At 41.2% G+C, this 15,416-nt stretch overlaps 1 protein-coding gene across 2 annotated transcripts in view; it reads right to left on the reverse strand.

Annotated features, from left to right (window-relative positions):
- LOC147027629 (protein-glutamine gamma-glutamyltransferase 2-like) overlaps positions 1 to 15,416 on the reverse strand; it is a 121,397-nt gene that overhangs the window by 64,581 nt on the left and 41,400 nt on the right. For both annotated transcript variants that reach the window (XM_085877159.1, XM_085877158.1), the window contains 2 exons: positions 6,297 to 6,533; positions 3,586 to 3,704 (listed from right to left, as the gene is read on the reverse strand). In XM_085877159.1, the coding sequence (XP_085733285.1) occupies positions 3,586 to 3,704; positions 6,297 to 6,533 (356 nt within the window). The remainder of the gene's footprint in view (positions 1 to 3,585; positions 3,705 to 6,296; positions 6,534 to 15,416) is intronic.

Here is a 15,416-nt window from a genome sequence, read left to right on the forward strand (position 1 = left end):
GCGGGCCTTCACTTCGGACTCACAGTCCATTGCATCGCAGTCCATTGTGGCATGGTCGACTGTGGAGCCTTGGAAAGGGATGTAAGGCTATGAATTTGGCTTTCCCCATGTGGCATAATGGCCAGCAACATGATGATGCCAACAAGCAGTGGGTGGCCAATAATGGGACCTACCTCCCATAAAGGAGGTCCCATAATTGACAAGGGCCATGGTCACGCTGCACATGTTAGATCGAGCAAGGGCTGGATTTCGTGAAGGACCAACGGGACATTTGTCCAGGGCCCAAACTCCAGGGGGCCCTCGAAAAACACACAATACATTTATTTGTTTATAAAGCTGGTGCTATATATTCCCTTGTTGACAAAGTTAGCAGAGCCAGGGAAGTGGTATGTGTGGTCACATCTGCTATGTAAGGCTGGCAATTCGACTTTCCCTGTCCAGGTTTTGATAAATATGTGTTAACGTTCCATCAAAATCACTTTATCAATTCGATATCACTTTAATAAGCTCTAACTGATAATTACCTCCACACACTGAAGGTGGACAAAGGTTATGTTTTCACCCCTGTCTGTTTGTTTGTGAACAAAATATCTCAAAAAGTTGAGGATGGATTCGGACGACATTTGGTGTAGAGTTTGGGTATGTGACAAGGACAAAATGATTATATTTTGGTGAGGATCCGAATCTGAATCCGGATCCAGATCCGATACATTTTTAAGTGATTCTTCACCATTGAATGATGGAGCTAAAATTATATATAGCAGGGTATTTCAAAAAGTTATGGACGGATTTGGACGAAACTTGCTGGATGAGTTAGTTCGGTGACAAAAACAATGCAATAAAATTTTAGTTCAGGTCCAAATCCAGATCCGGCCAATCAGTAGAATACGCAATGTAAAATCATGAGCTTGGCGGAGGTATGCTCACTTGCTCTCTCCCGAGTACCCTTCTAGTTTAAAATATTTGTACTATTAATTTATCTTCAGTTTTCAAAAAGTTATGGATGGGTTTTTTTCTCCTTCCCACTACATTTTAAGGTTGGTGGCGGGGGTTGGGAGGGGGGAGGGGTCCTTACTACTCAAATGTCCCGGGGGCTGTTAAACTTATATCCGGCTCTGGTTGGAGCTAGACTTTGAGGAGAGCAACATCTTTCATCTTTCATCTCTGTCTCTGTCTCTCTTTGTGAATGAAAAAGGACTGCTTTGGAGAGACATGAACCATGTGCAATCGCTCTCTCTCTCTTGGCCTCCTCATCGTCTGTGTCATCCTGCCCATCCTGAGCCGTACTGCACCATCGACATGACCTGCGTGCCAACAACTTTGTGCCTGGTTCAATCCCTTGCCTGTCCCCATGGTTTGTGTACGGGTCTGATAAACGGCACCATTAGGAGGTTCGGCTGTATTCATCTCTCTTCTGTACGTAAGTTTGTGTGTCCTTTCATCCAGATTCATGTCTCACGACCGGTTGGTTCATTCCGTCATATTGTAGCATCTTGTCTGCCCTTATCCCTGTATTCTCTTTTAATAAACCCAATTTAATAAATAAAAAAAACTTCTCATCTTTTTGTCTCAAGCATGTTTCGTCACCAGGAGATTCTGGGAGTCATCGAGGTAATAATTAATGCACTATCTTAAACACCGTTTCGGTCCTTTGTAGGGGGGTCTTATACCCCCAGTGCAGACTGTCTGAGTTAACGGATCATCTGACGTGACAATACTATATCATTAATCAAACTTTAACTCTCCAAACAAGAGAAAAGGGTGAATGCATATATTATTGTTGTTAGTGAATGCATACAAGACTGGGATTAAATTTTTCTTTTGAATTCAGTGCTCTAGTTGCATTATTTATTGAAGCATCAGTCCCCCCCCCCCCCCCCGTGAATCTGGGCATGAATATGGAATATCACCAAGTTGCCAGTGACAACTCACCTCCTCCAGATGAAGGACACCGTGAGATCTTTAAATTCCACCAATTAGTGCTGGCTGACAGGACACCCAGCTTAATGGCCGGCAGAGGGGACAACACACACACATTGATATATCACACTACATCATGCTGGAATTACAAATGGGAAGAGATGTTTTTTTTCCACGCACGCCTTTCAGGAGTATTATAAACTGCAAACTATGAGTTCAAGACAGAAATTGGAGAATTATGAGCAGTAGATGTTAGATTATCCGAATTTTACCCGACAAATGATTCACCAACAGCTGAACCATTTGCTTGTTTACTCTGGCAGGATGGCACAGATTGCCCATACTAAAGCGTCAATGGTCCGTGCTGAAGCGTCAATGGACCGTACCGAAGAGCAGAGGCAACGCACTTGCCTTTGAGCTGTCTGGTGTGAGTCTGAATCGCGACCTGACTATAAATCGCCAGACTGTGCTTTGCAGCTTGGGCATAGGATCAATAAGTGTACTGTCCGTTGGATAATATATAAAGCCAGAGTACCGTCTGCCAGCGTTTTCTGATGGCCTTTAATGATCCTCACAGTGCCTTTCAATGAAAAGTAGTTGAATTTTTGGCCGGCACCCGTTTATAAAGCCAGGTTATAGTGGGGCCACCATTCAAACCCAGGCTAGATGCTCAGGGGCGAATACCTCCAGCCTCTCCTGCCAGCGTGCCGCGTACATTCGACTCGCTGTTTCAATATATTGATGAGTTTGGTGCTGTGCGTGTGTTATTTTTTTTCAATGGCAACTGTACTGTGTAAGAGCTTTGGAGGATAAATAAATTTATGAATAACTAAATGCACACACACACACACACACACACACACACACACACACACACACACACACACACACACACACACACACACACACACACACACACACACACACACACACTTATAATGATACAGTTAACCCTAACCATGTGACACTTACACTACACTATGCTTTTGGATGCTGTCCAAGTTTTTTGGGCAAAACTTCTATTTCTGGGAGAACTTCAACGAAATGCAAAGAGTGTTATCAACATGACATCGAGTGAGGTTTCCTAACCGCCATGGAAAGCAAAAGGAAGCTGATGTTTTGAGCATTAACCCTATGCTCCGATGAAGGGTTAACGGCCAAAATATCAGCTTTTCCTTGCTTCCAATAGAGGTTAGCACACCTCAATCAATGTTCCATTGATTTCATCCGTTGCTCTACCTCTCTGCTGACACAGATCGGGTCTTTGCTTCACCGGCGAAACGAGTTCTTCATACGTTTTATTCTACGACAGGCTTTTTTGATCAATGTACGTTTGACAGGCTGAGCAAACAGTCCCTACCATACTCTGCAAAATGTCCTGAATAAATTACAAAGGATACAATGCACAAGTTTGAAGTGTAGTCGCAGATCACTCCCAACACGCATGTCAAACAAACCACTGTGTAAACCCCTCTCCTCCCCCCATCATGTCACTTATTTTTGTTAAACCTTCCACCTGCATGATTATTTCACTCTTCTTCTGCACTGGCTTTGGGAGCCATTGCAACCCAGCCGGTGAGTTGTTCGACCTGGACATCAGTTGGCCAGCTAATAAAGAGTTGATATTCACAAAGCAATTCCTGATAATTATTTTAGGAGTCCCACCTGAGCAAACTTCCAATTTATTGGGTAGATGTAATCATGTGATCCCATGTACAGCAAGCCTTCTTCATTGAGCACATACTCCCTGCGCTTCTCTTCATCATCGAGGAAGACAGAATCATCTGTAAACAAAACATGAACAAGAACCACAATAAGATCCAGCTTGGATGAGCCCGGCACTATGGTGACGCAGGAATTGAGGACATACAGAAGCAAATAGGCATTAATCACGCAGGCCTGTCACACTCTGGAGAGCAAAATTCCCACACTCTCCATCCCCCTTTCTATTCCGCCCCCCTCTTTCATCTATGCAGCAAAACCCACGGGGGAGTATTACTGAAGGTGTTTTCACGACACCAGGTTACATGCCGAGACACAGAGCAGCTGGTTGCAACTAATGGGGAAACATGGAGTAGCTCCATCTGTGAATAAGTACAATTAAAGCTGCTCTGCAGGATTTAACTCCCAATTAGGTCGACAAGGTGATCACTAAAACACGAGTTTCCATCAAGCATCTTCAAGGGGTCACGACAAACAAGACCTGAAAAGTGTTTTCAAATCTGCAATCTCATCTCAACTGATAACCCTCCTCCCTTTCGTCAAGCTCACCCACTTCCTTCCTGTACTTCTCCTTTCCCTGCCCAAGCCACATCTCTGCTCAAGAAGATAGGCCAACAAACTGTGAATGGCTACTCATGCAGATCGAGGATTTGCATCCAACTTCATGTACTTTATAGATGTCTGTGTATGATATCAAGCAAACTCTGATGACTTGTGGGCTGTCAATATGTAAGCTGGGAATGACGTGTTGGTGAATTTTTGGTTCACCTTCATATGGATTGCTGTCACCGAGCTGTTCTGTATGAGGAACAGCTGTCGTTCCGTTGAGCCCTATCCAATGATTACAAAATACATTTCACGCAAGCGATTTGGGGATTGATGGTCCACTCTTCACTGCTACTTATCACTCGATTGTTCACTGGCAAAACCCCATGGAAGCCTTGCATCGAGATACAGCAAGACTTCATCGAGCCATTTGTTCTTTCGAAAGCCAAAATATCCAAACTTTTTGTTTTCTGATACTTGTGATTCCATCAGGAGATTTTGTTTTTATCATTATATAAAGAAATTTCCTTCTTCTATCATATTTGTTTAAGTACTTTTAATCATGTTCATCATGTGCTTTTTTTTTGTTAACATTTTATTGATTAATTTAACTATTTACGGTTTGTTAATAAATTTCTGTTGGGTTCTCACCATTCATCTTTATATTAAAATCGATACATTAATTTATGGACAGAGTCCCAATTGGTTTCATCATAACATATTGTCACAGCCGTTCTCCTTATCCAATACCCCAGTGGATTAGGACAGCAATTTGGAATTTCACAGGGTATCGCACACAATAACCCGCTCCTTTCAAAAGGTACAATGGGATCTTAAACGTCCATAGGCAATGTCTTCGTTGACCTGTTGGTATTCCCATCTGAGAACCTCCTTCATTATGCAATGACTCCAGGTGAAATCCTATATATATACTTTGTAGATATCTTCATTGTCTCCTCATATAATCATCCTGCATGTGATATACTGTACAGACAAGTTATACCACGACATTCTGGAGAGAGAACATAAAGGAAAAAAGAAAGGGTATCAGATTGGATAGCCAGATTGACATTCCTCTAAATCCCTGTTCTTCATTGCATGGTTTGCGAGCCACTGTGATCCCTGGTGACCTAAAATGTGGCTTCTGATGTGTGGCCGATAATACACAAATGTGAAAACACCCCATCATAATCCACATAAATGCTATCAAATTGACCCAATGGTTTCAAATGAATGTTACACCACGAAGCATAAAAGGAACATAACTACATTAGTAAGTGGTAGGATACAAACAATTATGCTTGCAGCCAGGTTAACCACAACTAAGAAGAGTACTTGTGGATGGGGCCTAATAGTAGCCATCATGGTGTACTGCAGGCGGTGTGGCGGCTTCACACTGATGTCTTATCGGCAAAAGTGGCCCCCCTCTCAAAAAAATAGTGAAGATCACTGCTCTAAATGATACGACATGACAGTTTGCGGTGAAACCCTTTTCCATCAGAGGTGAGATGATTCAAATGGAGGCTTGACAGTATGCCACCACCTCTGAGCCAACCTGTTATTTATTTAATTATTGAATGTGAAAGTAGGCGTTTCCATAAAATACATTTTGAACACATGGATGAGACAAAGAGAAGTGAAATTCGAAAAAGCCTATTTAAAAAATAATCAGCTTCGAACTTCCCTGCAAAATATTCCTTTGTCCTTGTGATCAAAATATATTTTATGGAAAAGTTGTTGGTAGCTTAGAGAAAACAAAAGGAATAAACCTGAACTGTTGGAAACACTTCTGATTGCACCATAAGATGCTGCAGCAGTTACAGATCAGAAAATATCAAAATATGGCAAGGCAGTCAACCCTATAGTGAAATCCAGAAGGAATTCAGAATTTGATCAGCACATTGGTGAAAAAGCTCATTTTTTTTTTAAGGATAGTTCGGGATATCCTCACACCATAATCTACTGCAAGTAAACAGAAAAGATAATTTCATGTCTTTTGTGTACAGTCTTCCAAAATGCAGGGTTACCCTCTAATTAATCTGTACTCAAAGAACATCATGCGAAGTTGCATTCAAAAATTATCTCTAATCAGTGATTGTCAAGGTTACCTGGGTCCCAGGCGTTAAATATAACAAACACGTCACCAAGCTCGAAACCTCGCAGTGACAAAGGACCCTCCTTCAGCGATGTTTCAACATTCATCTGGTATCGACCAATACGAGCTTTTGCAGGTGTCTGCACCCTGATTATGGCACCTCCATTTTCTTCCCGCTCTTCAGATTGTCCCCATCCTGAATCTTCAGCCAGGTATATCAAAGTCCCATCTGCAACCGAAGGCTGAGGACCTGGGAGGCAAAGTTGGAGGAGATTAACAATGTTTCGTTTACTAGTATTGCTTGTTTGTTTATTGTGTTTCTATACAATTCTTCACATCTATGACATTGCAAAAAGTCAAAAATTTCAACCTTTATTTATCAAGTAATTGAAGCATTTGTTATTGGCAGAATGCCAATGATAGTGATGTTTATTTCTTCTTCTTTTTTTTTTACTTGAAAGTGCCCACTCCCTCTGAGAGGGGATGATGGTATCAGAGAAATATCTTGCACAATGCCATGTGTGCAGATACTCCCCTCCCTCACCCCTTCTCTCACTATCTTTTCTACACATTCACCAACTTCCCTGAAATACTTCACACACCCCTGTAAAAATTCTGGTTGTGCACCATCTCCTTCCAAATAAAATTTTTGGTTGCACCCCCTCTCCTCTCCTTTATTAAAATTGTAGTTGTGCCCCACTCCCTCCTTATAAATATTAAGAAATTTGGCCCATTTGAGTGAAGAAATGGACTTTTTACTCCTGGAGAAAAAATTACAACTTGAGAGTGCGAAACGGCAACGATGGGCCAAATGGCATGATCATTTCCTTATGTATTGTGTACAGGATGAAATTTATGTGAAATCACACGTTAAGACTTAGTGCAGATACACGGAGACGGTGGAAGCTTTGTGTGTTAATTTCCAATCATGAGACAGAAAATAAATATTTAAATATTTACCAACAAAGGAAAACTTTCAAACACGCAGGCAGAGTCCAAGCTCTGCCGTTCTACCAGCAATGGGAGATACGTGACATATAACGCTTGTTTGCTCAATGGTGTTATTCAATGTCACATCAATTCAATTAATAATTGAAATTTTTTTTCCTGTGAATTTCACCTTCAGCATGTGAAAATAATGTGGCACAGAAATTTTTAAGATTCGCCCAAGCGTTTAAAAACGTTTAAAAAATTTTTTTTAACTCGCATGGCCTTGTGTATATCTAACATATAAAGCTCTTTCTAACCACTGACTGACTGACTGACTGACTGGCTGATATTAAAGATCTGTGCCTTCCAGGTGACGTAGAAAGCTGAAATTTTGCGTGCTGATGGACATCAAAGCCAGTGCACAGATAAAAACAAAATTACAGAATCACGTGACAACATCCATGAATGAAAATATAAATAAATGAAAAAAATAAATGAAAAAAAATGCAGATTAATGATCGGAGACAATGAGGAAGCACTGTAATTTTGTGTGCCGAAGGACATCGAAGCCAATACACCAAGAAAAAAATCACAGAACCTTTGAAAAACATCTGTAAATGAAAATATCATTAAATTTTTAAAAAGAAGGAAATAAATAAATGAAAAATCAAATGCAGGTGAGCAACTCGAGACACTGGGAAACATGGTTCATATGCTTACACAGTGTGTAAGGACACCCTGCAAGTGTATATATGTATATATATATATATATATATATATATATATATATATATATATATATATATATATATATATATATATATATATATATATATATATATATATATATATATATATATTGGCCTGAAAGTCACTTTACCCCTTCCCAGTGAAGCAATGCTCTTGAACTCTTTTAATATACAGGTTTTATTGTGCAGTACTTACAATAATTAATTTGTCATTGTATATGTATGTGCTCCATCATTATTCTGAGTCAGTGTTTCCGCATACCATAGCGGGCGAGGGGGTGAGGGCAGAGGGGAAGGGATGGAAGGAAGTGTGAGAATTTTATCAGGGGTATATATATATATATATATATATATATATATATATATATATATATATATATATATATATATATATATATATATATATATATATATATATATATATATATATATATAGCAATGTGGTGTGTGTGTGTGTGTGTCTGTGTGTCTGTGTGTCTGTGTGTGTGTGTGTGTGTGTGTGTGTGTGTGTGTGTGTGTGTGTGTGTGTGTGTGTGTGTGTGTGTGTGTGTGTGTGTGTGTGTGTGTGTGTGTGTGTGTGTGTGTGTGTCTGTCAGTGTTTATCCTTCATTACTCCAAAACTATAAAAAAAACCTATCAGCCTGAAACTTTGCATGCATACTCAGAACACTCCAAGGAAGTGCATGACTGAAAATTGGGTGTTTGGCTTCATTAAAACACCACTTTTGAACATAATTAACGGCCTTATTTAATTATATAGTTCATCAGGTGATCCTCGGCCACCTCGCTGTCTGGGCTCTTCAGGCGTCTCCTGGGTAACCTCGCTGGGGTCTGAAGCCGCCATGTTTTTTGGCCTGCTCAACCATGCTTTGACTTGGAACAGGCTGCAATGATTTCTTAACGATAAAGTCTGTTTTTCACTTTCCTCACTCAGTACCGAATGCCTGTTCATCAGAGCTATGAGTCACTGTGTATATTGCAATGCTTATAAATGCCTGAAGATGCCAGCATTCGTGGCTTTATTTCATTTTCGCATATGAATAACCGAGAGAGTCTCATAAAACTAAGGATTATTACATAATGTAAGCTCCAAATTTGAAAGTATCAGCAGTTCCGACTCCCCCCAAAAAGTGTTGATTTGTCCAATTCGGACATTGCACAGGCGTTCCAGGGTGCATCGTTGTGTCGATGGCAATTGGTAATCACTTGCCAAGCCAGGCGATCCGTTGGAGTGCTAAAGCAACTTTCCGAGCTGTACAGTACAATTTGTGTCCTGATCAGGATGTGCAGTCGACAGTTACTACAATGTAGAGGTACGTGTATATAGCACACACGGACGTGATACACATGGGTAGATGTAGATCTGTACGGACTCTCTGTGGGTAAGTGGACATGCCATACCTGTTGTGGGTGCTGTGGTGCAAAGTTTCATCCCGTATCTTATGGAGGTTCTTTCAAGTTTTCCTTTGTCCTCGTGTCTGTTTCTAAAGCATTTGGTTATCGGATTTGTTTACAAAGGTTAAGTGGTTTCTCTTTGCAAGTTTCAAAGCAAAGTATATTTGATAACGCCCAATTTCTGAGCCGTTTGCTGTATTAATGTATTTTCTAAATTTCCAAGACAAATTATTTAACACCGGTCAAACGCAGCTGTTTATATAGATTAATGTTTGTGATCATATTCCTGAAATGTCAATGTAAATGTAACGTTGTTTTACAGTGAAAGATACTCAAGGTTTCTGGGTTGTGAACAGTACATATTGTAGTCGGTAATCACACTGACTCCAACCTGTTGATTCCTGAAAATTGCCGAAATCGGCCAAGCGTGTGTGTGTGTGTGTGTGTGTGTGTGTGTGTGTGTGTGTGTGTGTGTGTGTGTGTGTGTGTGTGTGTGTGTGTGTGTGTGTGTGTGTGTGTGTGTGTGTGTGTGTGTGTGTGTGTGTGTGTGTGTTGTTCACAAAGCACAACATATTCTCTCTGATAACTCCCCATAACTCCCCCCCCCCGTCTCTTTCTCTCTTTCTCTCTTTTTCTCTCTCTGTCTGTCTCTGGACATATCCATATGGTCGTGATGTTTGGATGGTGATTTTCTCCATATGTGTCTGGACAGTGGTTATGTCTGGGCGAGGTTTGTCTCCAGATGTGTCCGGTTGATATTTATCTCCAGATGTGTCTGGATGGGAGTTTGTGTCAGGGCGGTGTTTTGTCCGAGCGGTGTTTATCTCCGGACGGTTTGGCTCCAGACACATCTGGGCAGTATTTATGTCCGGGAGGTGTTTGTCTCTGAACATATCGGGTGGTGTTTTTGTCTGAACAGGAGTTTCTCGCCGAACAGGTATCTCCATATGTGTTTGCATGGTGGTTATGTCCAGACGGGGTTTGTCTCCAGACGTGTCCGGATGGTATTTATCTCCGGACATGTCTGGATGGGAGTTTGCCTCTGGACGTGTCCCATTGGGAATTTGTCTCCAGACATGTCCGGATGGGAGTTTGTCTCCGGACGTGTCCAGGCAGTGTTTATGTCTGGACGGGAGTTTTTTCTCCGGATGTGTCCGAGTGGTGTTTGTCTCCGGATAGCTTGGCTCAGGGTGCACTGGGCAGTGTTTGTCTCTGGAATCTTTATCTCCAGACATGTCCAGGCGGTGTTTGTATCTGGGTGGTATTTATGTCCCAGGGGCATGCGTGTTCCTTTTCAAGAATTACATTATCAGGCCATGTGTAACTGGAACATGTCCAACAGGGATAAAAAAATATATATTCCCCCCCCCCCTCCAAAAAAGCTTCTTTCTATGAAGTAGGAATTATTTGGAATTGACGTTGGTTCTGGTTCACCACTTGATTCCTTTTGAATCCATGATTGGAATTGAGTACTTTGGAATTGATTCCACCCACCAGTATTTTGCACTCAAACAAGCACTCCAATGAAAAGCTTGATTAGGAACAGCTGGCGAGGTCATACGAAACACCTTCCGGAGATGACTGCACATGACTGGAGACATTCGGAGTAGCAAACAATATGCAAATTGGACAAATGATCTCTTTTTTTTAGCATTCAAAACTGCTGCGAAGTTCAATTCCGCAGTTTAAATTTTGAAATTTGGTTCAGGTTTATAGGTTCTCAAAGCTTATTGCATTTCATCTATGCCTATAATGCACATACATATAACCCTCCTGCTCTTCTAGCCAAATAAAGCAGCCTAAAGCAACCAGGAAAAGCAACACAGTGAATACTTTGCTGTTTCAAACCCGACCTGGGTTCCTCTACAAATGCAGACATTCACAAGTTGCACATGCATGAAAATCCCAATGCTACATACCCCCTCAACCTCCAGACGATTGAGTCACTTATTGGTGTCATCAGCGACAGTGTAGATAGAAACGCTCATCACCGAAGCTTGCAAACATGTACTATGTCCAATGCCAATAGTAGGTAATATATAAATAACAACACCAATGACGTCTCTCACCCATAATGGAAGGGAACAACGTATCAGCTCTCACCTAATCAATTATCTCCAGGTGGCTAGAATCCTTATATAGTTATTCCCCCTGATATTGTTGCTAAAGAAAGCTGCATAAAGCAACCAAGAAAAGCTACACAAGGTAAGCCCTTTGCCATTTCAACCCCTACCTGAGTTCCTCTAAAGCTGCGACATTCACAAGTACCAAGCAGCATACACATTCACAAGTGCAACTGCAGACATCCACGCTACTTCGTTCGTAATGACAAATTCATGACATCAAGAAAAATGGCACATGAAGAACACCAAAGAGATTCAAAAGTATGCACATAGTCAGAACATGTTTCATTTCTTCAACACCATCAAAGCTATCTGTGGACCATCTTCTAACATAGCCCCATTTTGATCAACTGACAGAAATTTCCTTCCATCAAACCAAGACGGTATCCTCAACAGACGGAAATGTAATTTCTCCAAGCAACTTGATCGAGACACCATCGGCAATGACCATAAAATCAGAGCTTGATAAACCTCTAAGCTTTATTGAGGTGTTAAAGGAAATTTGAAAAAACAAATGCAATTCCGAGTGAAATATATAAATGCAGAGGATATCTGCTTTCTCATTAATTCCATCAATTGTTTCTAAATATATGGGATCATGAGACTGTTCCACAATGTTTCAAATATGCATGGATCATAACCATGTTCAAATAGAAAGGAAACAAATTAAATTGCGAGAATTCTTGTGCGATATCACTCTTGTCGATAGCAGGAAAGTGACTGTCTCGTATTCTCGCTAACACACTCATCCCAATGGCAGAATAATTCCTACTGGAATTCCAGTGTGGATTTAGACCTAATCATGGAACAACTGATTCAATTTCTGTAGGCTGACAAATCCAAGAGAAAAGCAGAAAACACCATGAAGATTTGTATATTGTTTTTATTGCCTTGCCAAAAGCTTTCAACTCCATTAACCGAAATGTCTTGTCGAGGATACTTCAACGTTTTGGCTGCTCCTCAAAATGCATAACCATCCTCAAAGAATTGTATGAGGATATGGAGGGAAAGTTATACATTGTGGAAACCAATCCGAATCCTTTCCAATCAAGGGCCGGTGTTATTGGGTGCGTTTTAGCACCAACCTCGTTTTATATATTTTTATTTTTTTCTTACTCGAGTCACCTCGGAAATCACATCTGGTATAGAAATACAATATCGAATAGATGGCAAACTATTCAATTTGAGACGTCTTCAATCAAAAAGTAAAGTCTCTCTCACCGCAATATATCCGAACTGCAGTGCGCAGATGACTGTGCTATCTTTGCCCTGTCTGCTGAAGAATTGACAGTTCATTTTATCAATTTTTACTGATACCATCGTTTTCCCCTCAATATAAAAGTTGCAAAGACAAAGTGGCGTTTCCAACCAGCTCCAAACTCCAGCGCTACTCCCACTCCAACCATTACAATAAATGGCATGGCATTAGAGTCAGTTTAGCAATTTCCATACCTCGGCAGTATTCTCTCAAAAAATGCAAACATCAACTGAGAAATCCAGGCTCGTATAAAATCCACATATGCAGCTAATGGTCGTTTTAAATCCTGTGTTTTCAATAATAGACATGAAAATGACAACAAAATGACAAGTTTACAAAGTGATAATAATTCCAACTCTCTTAAACCAAGATGACAAGTTTACAAATAATGTGAAAGCTGAGTTACCAACCGAAAGCATATAAAATCACTTGAGCATGTCCATCAACATTTTCTTCACTCATTATCCATATTCGATGGGAAGGCCCCATTACCAATATTGTACAGCTGTTTTCTCCTTGGTGAAGAGTGGCAGTTTAGAGTTCTTAGTACTAAAAGTCCAGCTGCAATGGACTGGTCATCTGTGTCATATGTGAGACCCAAGACTGCCAAAATGAGTCCCATACTCCCAGATACCGAGGCAGAGAAAAGCCGATGGACAAAGGAAATGATTCAAAGATGTTTTGAAGACCGCCATGGAGAAGTATGGAATAAGTGTAAGCACCTGGGAAGAAACCACTGCTTATCGTAATGGATAGAGGACAATGTGTTCACAGGGAGTAAAGAAGTTTGAACGTGAAAGAATACAGTATTACAAATAAAAAGAAAAATAATCGCAGGAAGCGGATGGAGCATCAACTACATCTGACTATGATAGCATCATTCGACTGTATGCACTGTGAATGCAGCGGTGGCACCTGCAACGGTCTCAGCAGTCATCCACAGTCACATCATTGTCAAAGTCATCTACGAGTGCTGTCCATCGACTTATTTAATCGACATCATCATCCATTCCATCATAATCTTCAACATCACTCTTGTTGCATGAACATCATCCTCAGATCTCAAAATATATAGATATAGTAATAGTAGTAGTAGTAGTATGTATGTGTTTAGTTTTTCATGAAGTAGAGGGGACAATGTCCTTTCCATGAAAACAAACAAGTTTACTGTGTTTTAGTGCGTGCTTACACTATGCTGTTCTACGGGGTTGAGCCATGAATCAACGAGAGAATTCTCCAGGAAGATTGAGGTCTTCCACATTGGTGCCTCTGAGACATATTAGATATCAGCAAGGCTCAACAATGGACAGGACATATTAGTAGTGTACAAGGAGGGAGATAGTTTTTGATGGATGAGTCACTGAAAGATATCATTGCAGCCAGAGGACTTCACTGGCTGGGTCATCTTGGAAGACAAAACCCAGATTAAAGAAAACCACTTCCCTAAGAAACTCATTTGTGGACAGTTGCCACAGTGCCACTGAACTGGGATGGGGAGACAAAGTGAGATAAGATCTGAAGAAGTTCATATCGATGAAGGCAGCCTGTCCCATGTTGCTTAGAAAAAAGATTCTTGGAAAACGAAATGGAAAGAAGGGTGAGATACCTGTACCAAGAAGAGAGTGAGGATGGACAGAGTGAACCGCGATGCTGCTCTGCTTGCTCTTGCCAGACAAGAATTGACAAACTTGTGATCTTGTAAATCTCAAATGTGATAGATAACAGAGATCTTTCAGAAGAAGCCAAGACATTGCATTGCGTAAATGCCTGACAATGCATCGAAGAGAGGACAAGCTTGCCAACTCGTTCAGTCTGCAACAAGATGGTCTCGAGCACAAATTATTACATGAAAGATCAACAACAAAAACATTTCACTCTTGACTCCCAAAATGGGTGAACGTTTAAGAAACGTCACTACATCAGTTGATGGCCCTCATTTGAATTCATGGAAAGCGCCTCCTCGTGGCAAAGCCAAGCTGGAGATGCGTGACGAAGCTTCGCCAATTTTATTGGAACTCCATTACATCCTACCTCCTCAAGGATCTGTGTGCCGTGGTGCACATTTAAGCACTGCCAGGTCAAAACGTCCGACTCGAACTAAATAGTCACCGATGACTGCGATCGGGTGCACAAGGTGCATATTTACAGACGTGGTTGTGTCTCGGTTTCCAAGCAATGCGGGCGGTTCAATCGGACAAAGCACTTCCATTGCCCGAGGCTCTGGCACGCTGCTCAGAATCTCTGTTGGCTCCCAAATATAATATCCCCCGCCGGCATCTTAATTCTCCTCAGCGGTAGTTCCCTGAGTTATGTGCTCGCTGCTGAAAAATCGTGACGATCTGTTTGCCTTTCCAAGCGGCTCGAACGCGAGCACCAAGCAAACGCAGGCAAGGTCACACGGAGCCTCGAGGCTGGCTCTCCATCTCGCCGCGGGCTTTGTGAAACGTGGCAGTCAGCAACTCCGGGGAGTATTCGTGGAATAGCTTATTCATATAAATTATCTATCCCTTTCACAGGATCTACTTTTTTAAGATTCTGTCCATTTTTTTTTTTAATGCAATGCGTCTTGGCGTGCTCAAGAGACTTTTGGTTGCATCGACTGCGGTGATTGGAAACTTTTAAATCTACCTTGAGCTGGCAATTTCAAATCGGGAGGTAGCTCGATGTTTAGCGTTCCT

This window comes from Eptatretus burgeri, chromosome 4 (assembly GCF_056783735.1).
Source record: "Eptatretus burgeri isolate ZD-2024b chromosome 4, Ebu_testis_v1, whole genome shotgun sequence".
Taxonomy (NCBI): domain Eukaryota; kingdom Metazoa; phylum Chordata; class Myxini; order Myxiniformes; family Myxinidae; genus Eptatretus; species Eptatretus burgeri.